Source organism: Zingiber officinale, chromosome 10B (genome assembly GCF_018446385.1).
Source record: "Zingiber officinale cultivar Zhangliang chromosome 10B, Zo_v1.1, whole genome shotgun sequence".
Lineage (NCBI taxonomy): Eukaryota > Viridiplantae > Streptophyta > Magnoliopsida > Zingiberales > Zingiberaceae > Zingiber > Zingiber officinale.
Window position 1 is genome coordinate 66,583,815 of NC_056005.1, and position 23,095 is coordinate 66,606,909.

General features: G+C 37.7%; 1 protein-coding gene across 1 annotated transcript; it reads left to right on the plus strand.

Annotated features, from left to right (window-relative positions):
* Positions 1–20,688: 20,688 nt before the first annotated feature.
* LOC122029176 lies at positions 20,689–21,484 on the plus strand. The gene is made up of 5 exons (XM_042588118.1): positions 20,689–20,808; positions 20,871–20,972; positions 21,077–21,169; positions 21,209–21,246; positions 21,325–21,484. The coding sequence occupies exons 1-5, from the start codon at positions 20,689–20,691 to the stop codon at positions 21,482–21,484; spliced, it is 513 nt and encodes a 170-aa protein (XP_042444052.1).
* Positions 21,485–23,095: the final 1,611 nt, after the last annotated feature.

Genomic DNA, 23,095 nt, shown 5'->3' on the forward strand with positions numbered 1-23,095 from the left:
ATTGAGTTTTACTCACCCATGCGTTGATAGGCGAGACCAAGATTGTCCCTCCATACCCTACCAAGATAATATGTGTTGCTCTGCTTTGGCAGATTCAACAACTACATGTGATCGAGGTAGTGATAGGTATCATGGCATGGTAGGCATTACGAGTTGTCACGATTAAGATCTAATCTAATCGACGAGGTGTATCATATACTCGATTTAGATCTAATCTAATCGTTAGGGCGCATCATGTACGTGATTGATCGAATCGAATCGTTAAGGCACTAATTAATTACTTATTATGCATCACATACACATAAACAATTAATTAAATTATTTGTGATTAGTCATGGCTCTACTACGATCTTCTCAAGCCAATGAGAAGATCGGATGGTCAACCTAAGGTCAACAACTTCTCAAGCTCCTCCCTTTAACCACCTTGTGTTGCTCGCGCCCTCCTCGTAACTCCGTCTTGAGTGGACCTTCCACCGCTCCAATTTTGTACATTACAATTTTGAAACTTGAGTTACATTCGAGTCTAAAATAATTTACAACAAGAATAAATGGAGAAAGGCACGACGCGCAGGTCACGTATCAAATATACAGCACACACAACACAAATGACGGCACGTAGGCCGTAATATGAATTACAACACAAATATACCAATCAAATTGGGTCTTTTTGGGCCATGACTATCACAAATGATACATAATTCTAAATTATGTATTTTCTATAATTTTCTGTAAATTTTACTATAATTTTTACAATTTTTATGAGTAAATTCACAGCGGTTCCGTTTAGCGGGTTTTCGGACTCAATCGCGGAACAAATCCCCATGCGGGGGCAAGGGGCAGCGCCCCTACCCGTGATCTAACAATCACGAGTGTTCCTTAGCAATCCTACAGCGCCTTATCCCACTGTCCCAAAAGGATTTGGGGTGAAACCTTGCCGTTTCGGAAAAATCTTCTCAGTAGCCGAAGCCTACAAGTGTCTAAACACTTGTGCTTCGCTTCTACGAGAAAAATACCCATAAAAATGATATAAACCTAATTTTACAGAAAATTACAGAACCTACACTTTTCATAAAAATGCAAACTAAACTCGTACAAGACTTCGCACGTGGCTCTGATACCACTGTTGGATTTTTCGGGCCGTGAAAACCGCTTTTTCGCGTCGCAGAAACTCCGAAACCCCCATACCACCGGATCCGGGCAAAGTAAAACTTTCGAAAAACATAACGAGTACGAGTTTTATGGTTGTTCTAAACTAGATTTACAAGGAGAAAACCTTTTACCCTTGATGTGTGCCCTTTATGAATCCCGCTCGTCCAAGGAAGTGCCAGATCTCGAGATCGTCAAGCGTACGATCCTCTAGAAGTATCCACACGAACAAATGGGTGGAGAAAAACTAAACAAAGGTGTGCTAGCACCCTTGATCAGTCACAGCAAGAGGAGGAGAGGGAGAGCAAGAAGAGAGAGCAAGGATGAAAATGAAGTGAATGAGCCTCGAATGAAAAATGAATTTTCATTCCTCACAAAAGTGGCCGGCCACCTCTTGGAGTTGTAACTCCTTTTCATTAAATGTGGAGGTCATTAAAGAGGGGACTTGTAACCTCCATGAGGTGGCACACACATGTGCCAACTATGATGATGTGGCACATCATCATTGGCCACTTAATGCCAACTCACAAATGAGGTGGCAAATGGTCAAGTCAAACTTGACCTTTCATCTTCCTTCTCAAGTCAAGTCAAACTTGACCAAATCTCTCTCATGGTTGATCTAATCTAACCATTTGATTCAAACCAATTTAATATTATGAATCTAATTCATTTAATTAAATTGATTCAATGAGTCATAATCTAAATTAGACTCATTGAACACATGAATCAATTTGAGTCCAACTCAATTAGCCCAATTAGGATTACTCTTAATCCAATTTGATTCATCACATGAATCTAAACCTCTTGGTTCATCATATGAACCTAATCTCCATCTAATTGTCCTTAGTGTGTGACCCTATAAGTTCTTGTAACGTTGGCAATGCCCCTAAACCCATTTAGGAGCATAATTAATGAGCGGTATCTAGCAACACATCATTACTACCCAAGTTACAAGAATGTTGAGATCCAACATCACCTTGTGACTACCAATTGCGACTCCTCACAATATATGACAAGTGTCCTTCTATCCTAGACATCTAGATTGATCAATATGAGGCATAGACCGTGTCATCCTCTAATCAATCTAAATCTTAAACTCCAAGTAGACTCACTAAATCAAATGAGCCAAATATCTCATATTGACTCATTGGGCATGGCCATGCACTTTGTGGTCTCACTCTATCAAGAATATCGATGACGCTCCCATCATATAGGAGAGATAGATCTCATCTACATCACTCACATCCCTCTGCATAATTCGTTATATACCCAGTAATTGTCTTTATAGTCCACCCAGTTACGGGTGACGTTTGATGAAACCAAAGTACATAACTCCTTATGTAGGGATCCATGGTGACTTCAGGTCTAAGGACTAGTACTCATACTAATAGCCACATGAGAAAGTATATGACACTCATATAACGATCCATGATACTTTCTCATGGCGGATCATTCAGTATACATTCTCCAATGCATACCCATGTGTCAACTTGATATCTCTATATCCATGACTTGTGAGATCAATTCATCGAGTTGACCTACATGCTAGTTTTATTACATTAACATTGTCCCTGAATGTTAATATTCGACTAGGAATGATTAAGAGTAGTGTTCCCTATATCATCTCACTATCGGTTCAACTAACCGATTGATATAGGTGAGAACCTTCTACTCAAGGACGCTATTATACTTAGTTTATTTGGCACCAATACAAGTAAGTATAATAACCAAAAACAAATGCCTTTATTTATATAAGAATATGATATAACAAGTCCATAATACAATCATCAAATGATTGGCTCTGGGGCTTTAACTAACACATTCTTCATTTCTTATTTCCTCTCTCATTTTGTTTGTTTGTTATTTTGGTGGAAAATTTTGTTTAGTATTTGCATGCTTCATACATTCAGCGAGTTGAAGCAGTTCGATCCGAGTTGCTGCTGAGTGTCGTCAAAGCCTTGCTGATATCTTATTGGAGGTTTTCTAAATTGCCAAATTTTAGTATGTGGATCAGTGGATGTGAATTTGTCTCCTTCCCTTTTTGCAGCAACTACGCCCTCCTCCCTCCTCACTCCGCACTCTGAAGCAAGCAAGGAACCTGTATCAAATTTAGGTAACCCTAAAATTTTTTTTCTATTCCACAAAAAAGATGGGGATGTGACCGCTTGCATTGCCTAACGAGGTAGCCACCCGAGCGTGTGACCACCGCATCGCTGCCTCGCCTTGTGAGGCAACAATGTGGAAGCCTCACGAGGCAGCGAAAGGCAGCGACATGGCCGCTTGCGAAGTAGCCGTTTCCCTGCAAGGCAGCGAGATAGCCACCTCGCGAGGCTTCCATTTGAGGCATTGCCCACGTTCATTAGTTTCAAAGATAGGATGCCATTTGACCTCTTTATAAGATATATCTATAATATTTTTAGTCTTTTGTGTTTCTGCCTTTTTCCTAGATGGAGGTGCAAGAGCATGTTTATCCTATTGTAAATGTTATTTGTTATTTGCCATAAATTGTACTAGTAGCACAATGTTTGACTAAGATACATCCTTTTGTATTGTTAAGGAAGGAGCTATTGCAGCTAACCCGCTTATGGAATGCATTGAAGTTGCATTGATAGTGAAGCAATAGCTTATCAAGTAAGATTTCTAAGACCAATTTGATCTACTTGTTTAGCGGCCTGCTTGTTGGCTTTGCCTTTTAAGTTTAGTAGACTTTTTTTATGGTTATACTTACCTTTTGATAGTTTCTTGCTTGATTTTAAATAGTTCTAGATAGGTTTTCTTTGTAAGTTATCAGATTCAGGAATTTGATAGTGTGAGTTACTGTAGTAGAGAGCAGTAAAGTTTATATGTAACAAAGGTATAACCTTTTGTTGTGCACCTAGAGTCCAATTTTCCTAGCAATGTTGAGCATTGCTACATTAAAATTTTCAAAATTTTGAAGGTTATGCCATTTTGCTCTGTTGTCTTTCACCTTGTTTATGCATTTTGATTTGTTGTATCAACAATACTGGTAAATGACATCATCCCATGACCCATATCAAAAATTGTTATGTGGATATTAAATATATTATTTTCTCTGCCTTGAGAAACTAGACTAAACTCAATTACTGTCACTTATGTTATCAATTTGTTTTCAACAATGAAGTTTTTAGTTGTGAGTTGAGCGTCTCATACTTGAAGATCACGTATTCTAAGGAAAAGCATGTACACTTATAGTTCTAAGTAACTTTTGGAATTGGAGTAGTCCTTTTATGTATTAGATGGTTCAAAAATCTTTTTTTAAATATCTATCTAGATTTAAGTTGGTTTATTAGTTCTAGCTATATTTTGAACAAAGTTCTTTTAGATTTTCTAAGGGAAGGATAATCCAATCACCATAGATACAATGTATAATAATTATTTTCGTTACTTAATATGTGGCCCTCCCAAACCTATAATCCTGGATCCGCCCCTGCTCATAGTAATCAAAAACCTTTCAAGTTTTCACCACATGTATGAACTCGATCATGTTAAAAGAATATTAGAAACCTTACTATATATACTGGAGCATGGAGATTATAATATTGCTTATTCCATGTGGATTGAGGAGCAAAATAAGCAGTATCATGTGAAAACACTCACTAACATCCATGTAGTTCATACACAACCTAAGCTAATATTGCATCCTGAGTTGTTAATTTAATGTTTTTTGAATATTTACTGTTTTATTAATGAAATTATTAATCATTAATATTATTCTAGAAATGCATATCAAGTTCTAATATTCTACATTTAAATGTCTATTGTTCTTTTATTATTTTATATTTGGAGATATAGATCAAATCTTAAAATTTACATGTTATTATTGATTGTCAAAATATTGAAGGTGTTGAATTAACACAAATAGTCTTTTAATAAATGTAAATGATTAGATAATAATATAATTATAGTTTTAGAATTGAATGCTATAAAGTTCTCTTATTTTGTTTATAAAAAATATCTGTATATTGTCTAAAAATGTAGAAAATGTCTATAAATCGTAATTGGATGTGGCGCCAAAAAGATGATAATGGTTTTCTTCTCAATGAGTTTATTGAAGGAGTCAAAGGCTTCTTAAAGTTTGCCTATGAACATCCGACTTGTGTCTATGATAACAAAATAAGATGTCCATGCAGCAAGTATCGTAATAGAAAGTTTTTAAAGGAAAAGGATGTGCGTTATCACCTCATCAAAAATGGATTCACTCGTGGCTACGAGCAATGGCATGCACATGGTGAACCATTACAAAAAACTAATGATTATGAAAGAGTTCATAATGAAGAAGGATCTTGTTATAGAACTATGGTGATTGAGGGTATTGATCAAGGTTTTGATTGGACTTCACTAAGTAATGAACAACCACCAAATTATGATGCATAGAAATTCTTTGACTTATTAAAGGATGCTGATGAGCCACTATGGAATGGTTGTAAAAATGACACTAAACTTTCAGCTGTGGCGTAGTTGTTAAATCTTAAGTCTGAGTATAATCTACTGAGGCATGCTACGACAGACTTATGTCAATAATAAAAAGTATGTTATTGGAGAGTGATAATTTACCACCAAATTTATATAAAACAAAGAAGCAACTTGCCAATCTTGGACTTGGTTATAAGAAAATTGATGCGTGTGTGAATAATTGTATTTTATATTATGAAGAAAGCAAAGACTACAAAGAATGCCCCATTTGCTTTCATCCCAGATTTAAACCACGGAAGCCTGGAGTGTGGAAAGAAGTTCCTTTTAATGTCTTACGGTACTTATCGTTAATACCAAGACTTAAGAGGCTTTATGCATCTACATATACTTGTGAGCACATGACTTGGCATGCAAAAAACCATTGCGTAGATGGAAAAATGGCACACCTATCTCATGGTGAAGCTTGGCAGCATTTTGATCGCACTTATCCTTCATTTGCCTCAGATTCTTGCAATGTGCGTCTTGGATTATGCATAGATGAGTTCAGCCCATTTGGTCATCAAAGTACCCCTTATTCATGTTGGCCAGTGATTATTACAGTTTATAATCTCCCTCCATGGATGTGCATACAAAAGCCTTTCATGTTCCTTAACATGGTTATTGTCGGACCAAAGAGTCCAGGAAAAAATATTGATGTTTTTTTTACATCTTTTAATAGATGAGTTAAAAGAATTATGGATTACTGGTGTCAAAACCTATGATGTGTGCTCTAAACAGAATTTTCAAATGAAGGCTGCACTTTTGTGGACAATTAGTGATTTTCCAGCATATGCAATGTTGTCTGGTTGGAGTACTCATGGTTGGTTGGCATGCCCTTACTGTGCAACCAAGGCTCCTCTTCTAATTTCTTGTGGCCGACTCTTCCCACTTTTCCCTTTCCTCTTCATAAGGGCCGACGACACTTGGAGAAGGGCCTTCACCTTGTGGCCGGTTGCTTGGAGAAGAAGGAGGAGGAGGAGGAGGCCTCTTCACTTTGTATTCTTTGGTGGCTGAAAGCTTGGAAAAGAAGAAGAAGGTCGGGTGTCTTCGTGTTGGTAGATCATCACCCACACGACGTCCAAGAAGAGGAGAGGAATACAGCAGAAGATCAAGAGGTCTTTAAGATACAAAGAAAGGTCTAACTAATTAATTTATTCCGCAGCGAACTAGTTTAGTTTTTATTTGTATGAATCCTAAAATACCACCACAAGAGGCTATCAATTTTGTATTTCGATTTTGTGTTTCTATTGTGGTCTCTATAGTTAAACCTAAGGTTACTGTAAGAAGTTTAAATATTCAATTTCTTTGAAAGGCTTTGTCTAGGAAGTGGTGGATGATCCCATACCCAAGAAGGCCAAGTGCCTCGCCATGTTTAACCTGGAAGCCAATCTTTGAAATAGATATTTAATCAACTTCTGTAATATGGTTTAACTTCTGAAGAACACATGGTTTGAACTTGGAGTAAAAATGTTAAGTTCCGTTTCCAATCCAAGTTTAACTTCTGAAGAACAACTTGAATTAATAATGTTAAGTTTCATTTGCAATCCATGTTTAACTTCTGTAGAGCACATGGGCTGCTAGGAAAAGTCCTATTCTTGTACAAATTTTTGAACAAGGGAAACAGAATGAAATTCCAAGTAGCACCCAACAATTGGTATCAAGGCTAGTTTTTTGCCTCTGTGTGTTTGGTTTTCAGTTAAATTATGCACTTTTCATACATAAATTTAGACAGGATAATAGTAGGATGTGCAAATAGATTAACTCTGTGGTTGTAGGCATCCTAGTTCCAACTATTATGACCCTATTGTGTTTGTGTGTGATTGGACCCTCGGCATGTCGAGGGCATTTTATGTGTGTTCATGATTATAATTATTAAATACAGCAGGAGATGTATTAGTTTTAGGATTTTACATTCTGTTCGATCTAGATTATATGTACATTCCTTTGTGGAATATAGGTTCGATAAATGTAAAATTTTATTTTTGTCACGGATCGTATCCTTGCGCGGCGTGGTACTATTTGAGGACAAGAGGTGCAGTAGAAAAGGAAGCAAGATAGACGCGACGATATGACCAGTTGGCGGCGACTAGGGTTGGTGGTACACGGAGGACAACTATGGATGAGGCCATAATAGTTGAAAAATTATTTATTGCCTTTTATGCTGTTTATATGTGGTGTGTGTATGTGCATGTTAAAATTCCTCATTTTAAATAACTAAGTAGGAGAGAAATTATTTAAATTCCACGGTCTCCATTACTGGTTTGTAAGTGATGCATTTAAACTTGCGTGTTGACTTTGAGTGCCTTCCTCCATATCAGATGAGTTTGTTTGCGGATCACTAGATCAAACTTCCTTTATGGATGATTATAGAAAATTATTTAGGTCTGTGTGATCTTCTCCAACTGAAGGGGCACAATCTTATTTAATGGACTAAGTATCAAGTAATGGTATACACTTAGGCGCATTTAATAGTATCCTCCCCATCAGTGTCACTGCTATTATTTGTGTGACCGAAAAAAAATCAACTATTAATTTTATTTGTCATAAAGTTAGATTGACAAGAAATAAAATTAATGGGTAAAACCCCCTCTTATAAATGTTTGAATTTGTATACGTCCACACTATCGTGGCATACAAAATTCATGATGTCTTGAGGTGTTGGTGAATTTAAATGATATTGTTTGAGGAATCAATATTATTTTAAATTCTAAAGTTTTGACCAAATATTTTGTGTTTTTTAGGATTTCAAATGACTTTCAATCCTCTTGATGATATATTAAAAGAGAACAAACTTACTGGTCCCAATTACATTGATTGGAAACAAAACTTGGGCTGCCCTCGCAAAAGGGAGAACAATAAAGGTGTATCTTATTCATTAGTTGTTGAAACATATTTAGCGTTGTTATCTACCGATACCTGGTGTGTAGATACGGGAGCCACTGATCTTGTCTGTAATTCATTGCAGGGCTTCCAAGAAACCTGACAACTCTATGAAGGGGAAATCATCGTCTACATGAGCAATGCTACAAAAATAGCGGCTGTTGCAGTGTGAGATGTTTATTTATCCTTTGATAGGAATAAAACATTGATTTTGAGAAATTGTCTTTATGTACCAAGTTTTAGAAAGAACTTGATTTCAGTTTCCAAACTATTTATGAATGGATATTCTGTTTCTTTTGATGACAAAGTAGTTGTCAAGAAAAATAGGGTAGCTATCTGTTCTGGTACATTGGTTGGCAATTTGTATACTCTAAATCCAATAACTCTCATGATGCAACAAATGGAAATTAATAACACATCTTCTAATTCAAATAAAAGAAAGCAACCTTAGGAAATGAACCAAACATATCTTTGGCATCTAAGGCTAGGTCATATTAACTTGAGTAGGATTCAAAAGTTAATAGCCGATGGACTTTTGGGTTCATTGGTGGTGGAAAATTTTCCAACCTACAAGTCTTGTTTGGAAGGGGAAATAACCAAGAGACCTTTTAAGCCTAAGGGGTATAGAGCCAAAGATGTGTTGGAATTGGTTCATTCTGATTTGTGTGGACCTATGACTATCCATGCAAGAGGTGGTTTCGAATATTTTGTCTCTTTTATAGATGACTATTCGAGATACGGGTAGATTTACTTGATGCACCGCAAGTCTGAGTGCTTTGATAAGTTCAAAGAATACAAGACTGATGTGGAGAAACGTCATGGTAAAAGTATCAAGACACTATGGTCTGATCGAGGTGGCGAGTATCTCTTAGGAGAGTTTAGGAGTTATCAGAGGCCGGGATTTAATCCCAACTGTCTGCACTTGGTACACCCTAACTGAATGGTGTGACAGAATGAAGGAATATGACTCTTATGAAAATGATTAGATCAATGATGAGTTATTCAGAATTACCAAATTTATTTTGGGGATATGCTTTGGAAAGGGAGTGTACATTCTGAACTTGGTCAGTACCCTCTACTCCCATAGAATTATGGAATGAGTGTAAGCCTAGTCTGAAGCATATTCGGATCTGGGGTAGTCCAGCACATGTGCTGAAGAGAGACACTAATAAGTTGAAATCACGCACAGAAGTTTGCTTGTTTGTGAGTTATCCTAAAGGAACGAAAGGTGGTTTATTTTATAGTCCTAAAGATCAGAAGGTCATTTTAAGCACCAATGCCTGATTTTTAGAGGAGGACTATGTAATGAACCACAAGCCCATGAGTAAAATTATTCTTGAAGAAATAAGAGAAGACACATCTAGTTTAGCACCAACGGTACAAGATGAGATACCACAAGAAACTCCAACACGTGTCACAAATGATGCATAATTACAAGCAGTGCCACGTCGTCGTGGAAGGGTTGTTTGGCAACCTGATAGATTCATGTTTTTGGGAGAGTCTTCAGACTTGATGCCTGGTGAACATAAACCTGATCCCTAGAAATATGATGAAGCACTCCAAGATAAAGATGCAGCATTGGTCTATCTATGGACTGAAGCAAGCTTCAAGATCTTGGAACATCCGGTTTAATCTTATGGATTTATTCAGTGTCCGGATGAGTCTTGTGTATACAAGATGAGTGACGAAAACGTGGTGGTATTTCTTGTACTATACGTAGATGACATTTTGCTCATTGGCAACAATGTCAAAGTGTTGTTAGACGTAAGAATATGGTTGTACAAGCAGTTTGATATGAAGGATTTGGGAGAATGTGGACATATTCTTGGGATCAAAGTAATAAGGGATCACAAGAAAAGAATGTTATGCTTATCCCAAGCTTCATACATTGATATTATCCTAGCTCTTTTTAGAATGCAAAACTCTAAGAAAGGTTTTCTACATTTTCGGCATGGAGTACCTTTATCTAAAGAGATGTGTCCTAAAACATCAAAGGAAATAGAGGACATGAAGGTAGTTCCTTATGCTTCGGCTGTAGGAAGCCTAATGTATGCAATGCTATGTAGGATACCGGATATCAATTTTTCCATATGGCATGGTTAGCAGATATCAAAGTAATTCAGGACAGGGACATTGGACTACCGTAAAGCATATATTAAAGTACCTAAGAAGGACTAGAGATTATATGCTGGTTTACCAGACAGATGATTTGTTCCCTGTGGGTTACACGGATTCTGACTTCCAATCAGATAGGGACAATAGTAAGTCTACCTCGAGGTATGTGTTTACTTTGGGAGGTGGAGCCATAGCATGGAGGAATGTTAAGCAGAAATGCATTTAAGACTCTACTATGAAAGCTGAGTATGTGGCAGCCTCTGAGGCAGCCAAAGAAGTTGTATGGCTCAGAAAGTTCTTGATGGATTTATATGTGATTTCTGGTTTACCCAAAATTATCATAATTTATTATGATAATAGTGGTGCAGTAGGAAACTCGAAGGAACCACGAGCCCAAAAGGCAAGTAAACTCATTGAGCGCAAGTACCACCTAATACGAGACATCGTAAAATGAGGAGAAGTTGTTATCGCCAAGATTGCATCTGCAGATAACCTGGATCCTTTCACTTAGGCCCTTCAAGCGAGAGCTTTTGATGGGCATGTTGAGGGGATGGGAATCAGATGTATGACAGCATATATGACAGTATAGTCTTTTAGTATAAGTGGGAGATTGTTAGGATGTATACTAAAAGCCTAGCTTTTTGTATAAACATTTATTTTGAAATGAAAATCACATTGGTCAAATGTCTGCATTTAGTAAAATACAGTTGTTCATTTAATTTATATTGTAGATAACATGGTGTGTGGTGTCACACAGAAGATCATGTTATCAGTTCTTTTTAAATTATAAATAGTAGCTCACAACTAAGATGGATTGGGAAAAACCATTGGAATGGTTATAGTGTAATTTGGTACGAGTTTATCTTGACTATAAAATTACACTTGTACACTATGTGTGTATTGAGCATGACCATTTGAGGTTGTTTCTTTTATAATGACTGTATAAAAGAATATAACCTCTGTTATTATGGATGTGTGTACTTTTAATCCCGATATAATTGTTGGTTACTACTCGGAATTTCGTTCTGCTACCCCTGTATAAAAATTTGTACAAGCACAGAATTTTCCAAACAACCTATGTGTTCCTCATGAGTTAAACTTGAATTGGAAACAGAACTTTACATTTTTACTTCAAGTTCAACTCATGTGTTCTTCAGTAGTTAAAACTTAGATTACAAACAATACTTAACATTATTAATCCAAGTTCATCCCATGTTATAGAAGTTGATTAAATATCTATTTCAAGGATTGACTTATAGGTTAAACATGGCGAGACACTTGGCCTTCTTGGGTATGGGATCATCCACCACTTCCTAGACAAAGCCTTTTAAAGAAATTGGATATTTAAACTTCTTACAGTAACTCTAGGTTTAATTACAGAGAACTCAATAGAAGCACACGATCAAAACACTAAATCAAAACACAAAAAATGAAACACGAAATCGCTAGCCTCTTGTGTTGGTATTTCAGGATCCATACAAAGAAAAACTAGTTTCGCTGTGGAATTAAGAACTAGTTATACCTTTCTTTGTAAACAAAGACCTCTTGAACTTTTACTGTATTCCTCTCCTCCTCTTGGACGTCATGTGGGTGACGATCTACCAAGATGAAATCCACCCAAACCTTCTTCTTTGCCTACAAGTTTCGACCACCCAAAGAATGCCAAAATAGGAAACTTCCTTCTCTTCTCCTTCTTCTCCAAGCAACCACCGACCCTTATGTTCTTCCCCTCCAAGCAAGGTTTCGGCCACCAAGCAAGATGAGAAGAAGAATAGCTAAAAATAGTGGTCGACCCTAGGAGAACAAGCAAGGAAAGAATAGAGAGAGGGGTGCCGACCACCAATGAAAAGAGAGGAGCTTTTGAGAGATTTTTCTTTCACTTGTAAGACACCCTCTATCTCTCTTTTATAATCCTTGGTCATGGTAAAAAAAAATTTTTTAATAATAATTAAAATCTCTCTCTTTTAAATTTCCTATTGTGTTGGCTACAAAAGGAATGTTTTAAAATTAATCTCTTTCTTTTTAACATTGCAGATGGCTATAAAAAAGAAAAGATTAAAATTAAAGCTTCTCTTTTAAATCATGGTTACAAAAAAGGAATGTTTTATCAAAACTAAAATCACTCTTTTAAACATTATAGATAACTACAAAAAAGGAAAGATTTTAATAAAATTAAAATCTCTCTTTTTATCCTTTGTAGATAGCTATAAAAGGAAATATTTTAAAATTTAAAACTCTCTTTTAAAACTATGTGGATGGCTACAAAAAAGGAAAGATTTTACCAAAATTTAATTTTAAATAAAATCTCCTTTTCTATCATGTTATGGTCGGCCCCTTGCTTGGGCACCAAGCAAGGCTTGGCCGACCACTATTTGTGCTTCAAGCCAATGCTTGGCCGACCCCCTTTCATAAAGCAAGGATATGTCCGACCCATTACTTGGGTAAGAAGTGGACTTTGTGGATACAAGGCTTTATAGAGGCTACAACAGGGACCGAGAGAAGGAATTCGTTTTGGTCTCCCGATGAGCTTGAGCTGCTTGTATTCGACTCGAACAATCCAACTCAAGTTCATCAATAATAACTCATACCACTAAAGAGTTATTATTGAACTACCGCACCAATCCCATATTACATTATGGGCTCCTTCTTATCATGAATGCATTAATCTCCCTGTGTTTAAGATATCGAATGTCCATTAATTAAACGAGTTACTGACAACTCACTTAATTAATATCTAGCTCCAAGAGTAGTACCACTCAACTTCATTGTCATGTCGGACTAAGTCCACCTGCAGGGTTTACATGACAATCCTTATGAGCTCCTCAAGGGGACATCATCAACCTAGATAACTAGGACACAGTTTCCTTTTATAATCAATAACATACCATATAAATAATATTATTTCTCAACTTATCGGGCCTATTGATTTAACAAATAAATCTCATCCATTGATAAATTAAAGAAATAAATACTAAGTATATGTGCTTGTTATTTTATCTGAATTAAGAGTACACACTTCTATAATAACAGAGGTTATGTTCTTTTATGTAGTAAGTATAAAAGGAACAATCTCAAATGGTCTTGCTCAATACACACATAGTGTACTAGTGTAATTTTATAGTCAAGATAAACTAGTACCAAATTACACTACAATCATTCCAATGGTTTGTCCCAATGCATCTAGGTTGTGAGCTACTATTTATAATTTATAAGGAACTAATAACATGATCTTCTGAGTGACACCACACACCATGTTGTCTATAATATAAATTAAATGTACAATTGTATTTAACTAAATACAGACATTTGACCAATGTATTTCTTATTACAAAATAAATGTTCATTCAATAAATGTTCATACAAAAAGCTAGGCTTTTAGTATACATTCTAACAATCTCCCACTTATACTAAAAGGCTATGCTGCCTTATATGCTGCCACACATCTTATTCCTATCTCTTCTACATGCCTATCAAAAGCTCTTGCCGAAAGGGCCTTAGTGAAAGGATCTGCTAGGTTATCTTCTGATGCAATCTTGGCGACAACAACTTCTCCTTGCTTTACGATGTCTCGTATCAGGTGGTACTTGTGCTCAATGTGTTTACTAGCCTTATAGGCTCATGGTTCCTTCGAGTTTGCTACTGCACCACTATTATTACAATAAATTGTGATAATTTTGGGAAAACTAGGAATCACATCTAAGTCCATCAAAAAAATTCTGAGCCATACAGCTCTTTTGGCTGCCTCAGAGGCTGTCACATACTCAGCTTCCATGGTGGAGTCTGAATGTATTTCTGCTTAACACTCCTCCTTGTTATGACTCTACTCCCAAAGTAAATACATACCCTGAGGTTGACTTACTGTTGCTCCTATCTAATTGGAAGTCAGAATCTGTGTAACCCACAGGGAGTAAATCATCTGCCTAGTAAACCAGCATATAATCTCTAGTCCTTCTCATGTACTTTAATATATGCTTTATGGCAGTCCAATGTCCCTGTCCTGGATTACTTTGATATCTGCTAACTATACCCACGACAAAATGGATATCCGGTCTCGTACATAGCATTGCATACATTAGGCTTCCTACAACCGAAGCATAAGGAACTGCCTTCATGTCCTCTATCTCCATTGATGTTTTAGGACACATCTCTTTAGATAAAGGTGCTCCATGCTGAAAAGGTAGAAAACCTTTCTTGGAGTTTTGCATGCTAAAACGAGCTAGAATAGTATCGATGTATGAAGCTTGGGATAGGCACAATATTCTTTTCTTACGATCCCTTATTACTTTGATCCTAAGAATATATCCACATTCTCCCAACTCCTTCATATCAAACTGTTTGGACAACCATACCCTTATGTCTGACAACATTTTGACTGTAATACCATAAATTTCCTCTATGTCAAAAGAGTAAAAATAAATAGGAGATAATAAAAGAAATAAAAAAAAAGATTTACAAATAGCCATGGGCTAGAATTGAACCCAAGACCTTTTATTTAAGATTAGTTGAAGTTGCCATTAGGGTGGTGGTAAAACATCACATTGGGAATAGGAAACAATTGATTATAAGTAGATTTTTTTGTGAAAAGATGCTTCAACTTCCACCTAGTATAAAAGGGAAAAGAAGAGATGAAAACCTAGCTTTTCATCTTCCTCTTCTCCTCTCAAGCCGAAATCTCTCCATCGTCCTTTCAAGTTTCGGCCAAGAAACCTAGGGTTGCAAGTCTTTAAGTTTTTCGAGGGAAGAATCTAAGGGGAGGGTCTCTCCCAAGTAAGTAGAACGTGCAGGAAGGTGTCTTGGAAATTAGGGAGGGCAAGAGAAGATTGTCTTCCCTACATCTTATAATAGTAATATTTAGCGAAAGGATGTAAGTACTTCTCACCTGCGGTATAAGTTGCTTCGTTGATGCATGTTGTAGTATCTATCTATGCAAGTTAAAAGAAGAATCATGCCATGATATGTTTTATGTATTTTAAAGGAGATAGATGTTATGATTGTAAGATGCCCTCTAAAGTTTTAGGATTAAGAGCACATTTAGAGTATTTGATTTGCTTCCCATTAAGTTTTGGGACTAAGAAGCATAATCAAGTGCCCCCAAGGTGCTTCCCTATAAGTGTGAGAGATTAAGTGCACACAAGGTGTTTGTTGAAATGACAAGTTAGTGCAAGTATAAGAAAGAAGTATTAAAAAAAGAAAGTATTTTACTTTAAGATGGCGTGTACTGGACACAAGGTCAATGGGTGGGCTCCTAAATTGCCCCTAGGCCCCTAGATCACTTAGTAGTACCTTAATAAGTTCAGGATTAGCTACCTCGAACTTTATTGAGGATGCAGGCAAAGTGGTACAATTCGGGGCCCAAAGCAAGTGATTATTATTTTCACTTGTATGTAAGATAAAGTTTTCAAAGCTCATTGATTTGTTAAAGTGAAAATATTATTAAGTTGAGAAATAGAGTTAGAGAGTGCAGGGTTTGATCTCTATAGCATAGCAAATTTTATATTTTTCATTGCATGGTTTTAAGTGCATATTTTACATAATAAACTGATTTTAAAATGCATGTCATATACATATTTCCGATTTATGCATTTTACCATAAATGATTATTAAGTGCATGTTTTGGGTTTCCACAAGCAGTTTGAAAAACATGTACTCTTTGAATGCATTGTTTTGTGAGTAAATGGTACTTACTAAGCATTTGCTTATAGATTACTTTTTCTTATACTACAGATAAAGGTAAAGGAAAACTCAAGTAAGGAGGGGCAGCAGGAGCAATGTTTGCTGGTGTGTGTGACGGAACAGTGGGAAGTGTTCTTGGAACTTGCTAGTGCATGGAATATATTAGATTTTGGTACTGATGGACCTATTTTCTTATCCCGCTTAGTATAAAAATTTTATTAAGAATTGTGTATGATGAAATTGATAGTTTGTTAGTAATTAGCATGTCAAAGACTCTTCCTAAAGAAATGGGAGAGAACGGTAAGCCAAGAGGGAGTACAAAGGGGAGGACCAACCTCCTTTGTAGTGTTGTGTGTGACCCCCTACACCGTCCATGACACGCCCGTGTGGGTTCACACGACCATCACCTGCTCCCTCTCAGCCAAGGTGACATGGTCGTGTGAATTCACACGACCATCACCTGCTCCCTCACGGCCAGGGTGCTATGCCCGTGTGGTTTCACACGGTCGTGCATCTCTTCCTGTCGATCGGAGTGACACGGTCGTGTGGCTTCAGATGGTCGTGCATTCCTCTTGGTCTCGGTCAAGGTGACGTGGTCGTGTGAAGCACACGGTCGTGCACCTCTTCTTCTCGGGTAAGATGACACGACCGTGTGGTCTCACACGGCCGTGCACCCCTTCATCACAACCGAGGTGACACGGCCGTGTGAGCTACATGGTCGTGCCCCTCTTCCTCACTGCCCTGGTGACACGGCCGTGTGGAAGCCACACGACCGTGCCCTACTCCAGCAGGGAAGGCCTTACACGGCCGTGTGGCACACACGTCCGTGTCCAAATTTGGGTCTGGTAAGGCCACACGGCTGGTCATCACCACACGACCATAGCATGCCCCTTCATGGGTAGGGCCACGGGACTAGTTAGGGTCACATGACCCAGACCCCTCAACAACTATAGAGTTCCTCTCAGCTCTGCTTCGCTCCAAATCATGGCTTAACAGTCAAAACAAGTTCAAACTAGATTTCTGAATCGAGTGAAGTGCAAATAACAATGTCCTTAGAAGGTATAAAAAAAAGTAACGTCCGTGCTCTAAGTTAGGGTTTCAGATTAAGGCAGTTGTTACAGTTTGGTATCAGAGCAAGTTCCACCCTTCCGCCACACACACATCAAGCATTGATCCTGCATCTCCCAAGTAAGACAGTACCTTCTCACAACTTTTATGTATTTTATTTCTATTATGATTAGTATTAAATATTTATAGGATTAAGCATACTTATACATGAAAGTATTAAGGGCAACAAGTAAGAATGATGATGGGCTGACATATGTCTCATTGGTTGGGTTATGAATAAGTAGATGGCCAGAGGACGGCCGGCTAGACAGCCGAGAGTTAACGAACCTCAACCAGAGACAAATGAGTCTATACCACAGCCCAACCTTTTAGAAGTAGTAGCTCAACTGCAAAGACAAGTGGCGGAACAGCAGTAGGTTATTGGCGCCCTGATTGCTAACCAGCAAGCTCCCTCTGTGGTTCCACCGGAAGTCATTATGGTGGCACCTACTATAGCTGAAGTACCCTCCGTTACACCTGTAGCCCCAGCAAAGGTAGTGAGGCAAGAAGCATACCTCATCTAGTGGCAGAAACTGAAACTGAAGAATTTCTCTAGCACCAATGAACAATGGGATGCTCAGGCCTAGTTCAAAACCCTGGAGAGTATAATGGAGCTACTGGACTGACCGAAGGTACAAAAGATTAAGTGTTCCTCTTTCTATTTCACTGGTGATGCAAGAACGTGGTGGGAACGGGTCAAGGCAAAATAAAAAGTAGATCAAATGATCTGGTGTGATTTCGAGACGGAGTTCTTCGAAGAATTCTTTCATATGCGAGTCACGAACAAACATTACGATGAGTTCACAGAATTCCGACAAGGAAATTTATCAGTGGACGAAGCTGTGAAGAAATTCAATAGGCTGGCTCGCCTATGCCCTAAACTGGTTAGCACAGAATAGGAAAGGGTAAGACTAATGCTCAAAATGCTGAGGCCAGAGATAGCTCTAAATGTAGCTAGCAGAATTAATAGACCGTAGACTGCAGAAGAGCTGATTAGTGGTGCCCTGATCACGGAGCATTATATGAACAGTATCAAGCAACAGAAGCCAGTACTGATAGAGAACAAAGGTCAAGGGAGTTCTGACACTCAGAAACCCCAGAGTCATGGGTCAACCTGGAAAGGGAGCTCCAAGAGGAAGCAGTGGAGTAATAAGAAGGGAGGATCCGTAAACAAGCAACCTAAGTATACCACATGTTCCACCTGCGGAAAGATGCATCCTGGAATCTGTCGCAAGGGCACGAGTGGTTGTTATACCTGTGGTCAAGAGGGGCATATGGCCAAGAATTGCTCGACCAAGATCAACCTTCCTCCTGCATAACCTGTGCAATATGGAGGCAAGCAGGCACAACTACACCAGATGCAAGCGTTGGAGGGTCCTCATATTAGTCAAGGCAGACTGGAAGCTCCACCAAGTTCTACAAATGCTCGAATTTTCTCCCTTACCAAAGAGGAAGTATCAAATGACTCCACCATTGTCACAGGTCAGATAAATATTTTTAATCAATATGCAACTGTGCTATTTGATACTGGAGCAACCTATTCGTTTGGCTTCATAGTGTTTGCTGAAAGAATAAGTATACCCCCGAAAGCCCTAAATGGACAATTCTTGACGACACTACCCTTGGGAGAGATAATGACATCTATGCACTGACTGTGAGTTGTGCCAGTCAAAATTTCAAACAGAGAACTATACAGCGATCTGATCTTGCTGAACATGTCTGATTATGATGTTATTTTTGGGATGGACTTCCTGATCAAGTATGGTGCTTCCATCGAGTGCTATAAGAGAAGGGTTCTATTCCAACCTGAGGAAGAGTCTAAGTTTGAGTTCATCGAAGATTCAAAGAAGAGAACCCATAAATTTTTATCAGCCCTGAAAGCTTAGAAGATGTTAGCCGATGGATGTGCTTGGTTTCTAGCTCATGTGGTTAACACCCAGCAAGAGAGAGCCCAAAAGCTAGAGGAAGTTAGAGTTGTATGTGACTACCCAGAAGTATTTCCGGACGAATTTCCAGGCTTAGCTCCGGATAGGGAAATTGAATTTGAAATTGAACTCATTCTTGGTACCCATCCAATCTCAAAAGCACCCTACCGCATGGCTCTAGCAGAATTGAAAGAACTTCAGGGACAGTTACAGGAGCTACTCGATAAGGGCTTCATTCGCCCTAGTCACTCACCATGGGGAGCTCCGGTGTTATTCGTAAATAAGGACGGGTCCATGTGAATGTGTGTGGACTACCGAACGCTCAAGAAAGTAACAATCAAGAACAAGTATCCCTTGCTGAGGATTGATGATCTATTTGATCAGTTAAAGGGAACCACAGTCTTTTCCAAGATAGACTTGCGGTCCGGATATCATCAAGTGAAAGTGAGGGCAGATGATATACCGAAGACAGCATTCCGAACGAGGTATGGACACTACGAGTTTGTAGTCATGCCTTTTGGAGTGACGAACGCTCTGACCACGTTTATGGATCTAATGAACAGAATGTTCAAAGCGTATTTGGATAAGTTTGTGATCATCTTTATAGAAGATATTCTTATATACTCCAAAAGTCAAGAAAAACATGCTGAACATCTGAAGACAGTATTACAGATTCTTTAGCAGAGACAGTTGTACACGAAGTTCTCCAAGTGTGAGTTTTGGCTCGATCAAGTGTCCTTCCTAGGTCACATTATTTCCAAGGATGGGGTCATGGTAGACCCGACAAAAATGGAAGCACTACAAGAAAATCCTCATTCAACAATACTCAAACGACAACAGTTTTATACCAAATCATTGTTTTTTCCCTTTTAACAACGGTTTTAACAAAAACCGTTGTCTTTTAGCATTTTTTTTGACCTTCGACAATGATTTTTAAAACCCGTTGTCTATTTATACTTTTTAGGGCTACAACAAAGGTTTTTAAAGGCTACGACAATAATTTTTTAAAACTATTGTCTATGTGCGTTTTTTTTGGGATTACGACAACGATTTTTGAAAATCGTTGTCTATTAAGTGTTGTTGAATATCATTATTCTTTTTTCTTTCGCTGCTTTTTCCCCTTCGCAATTTTTTGCCACTGCGTTTTGTCTTTCCCTCTCTCTGAAATTTTTTGCCGCCGCATTCCGCCACTTTACCTTCTCGATCCCTAAAACTACTCACTTGCTCTCTCGTTTTCTATGGTGATGGTGAGCGCGCGGCTGTGGGATTGGAGTAGAATGGAAGGATAGAAGAAGGCTTAGAGGTTTTCAATGTTGACGATCTCTGTCGAGGCATCCTAAACCTCATCGCGTACCTCTGATCTGTAGCCATGGATCGTACCAACGGCGACCTCGACGACCTTGGAAGACTGTCGCATCCTCCAATCATCCCTAGCACGACATCTCCCATAGAGAAGGAAACTCCTTTCTGGTGTATCGATTCCTCCTTTGTTATTGTCCGATCACTTTTCTCATGAGATATTTTCGGTTAAATGGAATAATTTATGGGTAGGCAGCTACTTCAGGGCACTTGGCTGATACCAAATGGGGTTTTTTTTGCTACAATGATCGTTATCGACGATTCTTTGGTGATGAGTTTAGTAATGATTCTTTGGTGATCATTATCGTTATCGAATAATTTTTGTTTTTGCTAGAAAACAAAAATACTTTTCTGGCCAATTAATTCATGTTGTTCTTGATATCGCATGGGTTTAGCAGGTGGAGGAGATACCAGGTGGCTTTCCTTTTGAGATCCAAGATGAGAAGGGAATGAACACTGTTACTCTAAAGAGAAACTATCATGGAGAGAGAGTGTCGAGGTCATAGTTTCCATGCCTAGCCTATGAAGAGAAACTATCATGGCTTGACTATGAAGGACCTGATTTCAGGTTTGTATTCTTTTCCTTCATTTTGTTATTTTGTATGATTATGCTAAGGAACAACAATACAACATTTTTTTTGTGCAGTGATCTGGATGAGAATCTGCAGAAATCCTTTCACAAGTATCTAGAGATAAGAGGAATTTCCCCTTTGACAACCAATTTCCTACATAAGTACATGATAAATAAAGACAGTCGTGAGTATTTGCTATGGTTGAAGAATTTGAAGTATTTTATCCAAAAGTAGAATGTTTCAAAAAATTTCAACAGATTTTCATTTAATATAGTCTTATCCCGAACTCATGATTCTTTATTAAGTTTATTATTGCCTTAGAAATAACTAATGCACCATGGTTTTTACCAGTTATTGAGAAATCATATTCTGTAGCACAATCTTATAGTCTGATAATATTTCAAGAGTATTTAATCTGGAAATGAAATCTACAGGTTAACGTCGAGTTCATGTTTACTTAGTGGAGATACATCTGTGCAGCTAGAATTTTCTCCATTATTACTGGTGGGGGAATGCATAGTGTAGGAGGTAACTTTTTCTTATCTAAATTCCTCTTCATATGGGATCTACTTGTATGTATGTATGTATGTAATCATGGAACTGATTAACCCATATTTCCTGCTTTAGATTCAGATAGTTTGAGATATGTTATAATTGTGACCATAATTTGGTATCGATATTGGTGGTTTGTTGACTTTTGAAAAAATATTTCATTCTCTTGGCATGGTGGTCACAAGCTATAGATGCATATTCTCTTTCCATGTCAATTATAAAATTTTTCAACCATGCTGCAGTTCAATTGGATGCTTGTGAGGATTAGACTTTGATATTTGTTCATTGGAGATTTTTCTTACAGCTGTCTAATTTTGACTAAGAGTGAAAGTACAGATTGCTCATTTCCTCTAACCTTCTAAATAGGTTTTTAAGTCTCAGATTGTCTCCATGTTACTTTCTCTGTTGTGCAACTCTAAAAACAACCAATTTCTCATCCCAAACTCATGATTTTTTATGATGCAATGATTATACTCCAACCTCAGGGAAAGGAGCTTGATTTTCTCATTGTAATATTGCATGATAATGATGGTTCTCTTTATGTTATGATGTCTTTCTTGCACTTGATCTTGTTCGACACAACCTGATATTTTTGCTTGTTGACAAATATCAATTGGTTGAACCTTTTAGCTTTAATTTTTTTTCCTTTCCTTGTTCGCTTTATTATTATATGTCATAGTTATTACAAGTGATCAAAAGCAGATATGTGACACTGGCCTTGGTTTAGTTTCACAATGTTGCTTGACAAAGCATGTTTTCAGGATGAGTAAATAGTCCCTTGCCAATGTTGGCCTCTAGATCAATGGAAAGTTGAGTACGTGGAAGGTGGATCTATTTTTCTTGTTCTTCTTTGTGTTACTAAGGCTTGATTCATAGGTTGGAGGAAGGGACACAGTTCTTGTAGATGCATTGACAAGGTGCATTCCTCTTGTTAGCGACCGACCTACTATAATTTTTGGTGCTGACGTAACACATTCTCATCCTGGGGAAGATTCTAGCCTTTCTATCGTAGTTGTAAGTAATTTTCTCAATCTTCATTTCTTAGTCTATGTATAGCTGCCTTGATGTACCCTTACTATCACATGCAATGTATTAATATTTCATTTAGACAAGAGATTGCTAGAATCAATATAAAAATTTTGTTAGCTTAATGTAAAGTTTGTTCTTTATATTCAAATTTAATTGCATGATTTATTATCCTTTCTCTTTTTTATCAAACACAATTACTTAAATGAGGGTTAGTTTACATTGTTTAAACTTCAGACATGTTTGTATTGTAATGCTTCATAGTAG

Excerpts from the sequence above, each read along its gene's own strand:
- LOC122029176 (XM_042588118.1), top strand. The coding sequence starts at position 20,689 with ATGGATCGTACCAACGGCGACCTCGACGACCTTGGAAGACTGTCGCAT. Across the intron at positions 20,809-20,870 it reads GGTGTATCGATTCCTCCTTT|GCAGCTACTTCAGGGCACTT; the intron begins GTTATTGTCCGA and ends ATTTATGGGTAG. Across the intron at positions 21,170-21,208 it reads GAAACTATCATGGAGAGAGA|AAACTATCATGGCTTGACTA; the intron begins GTGTCGAGGTCA and ends GCCTATGAAGAG.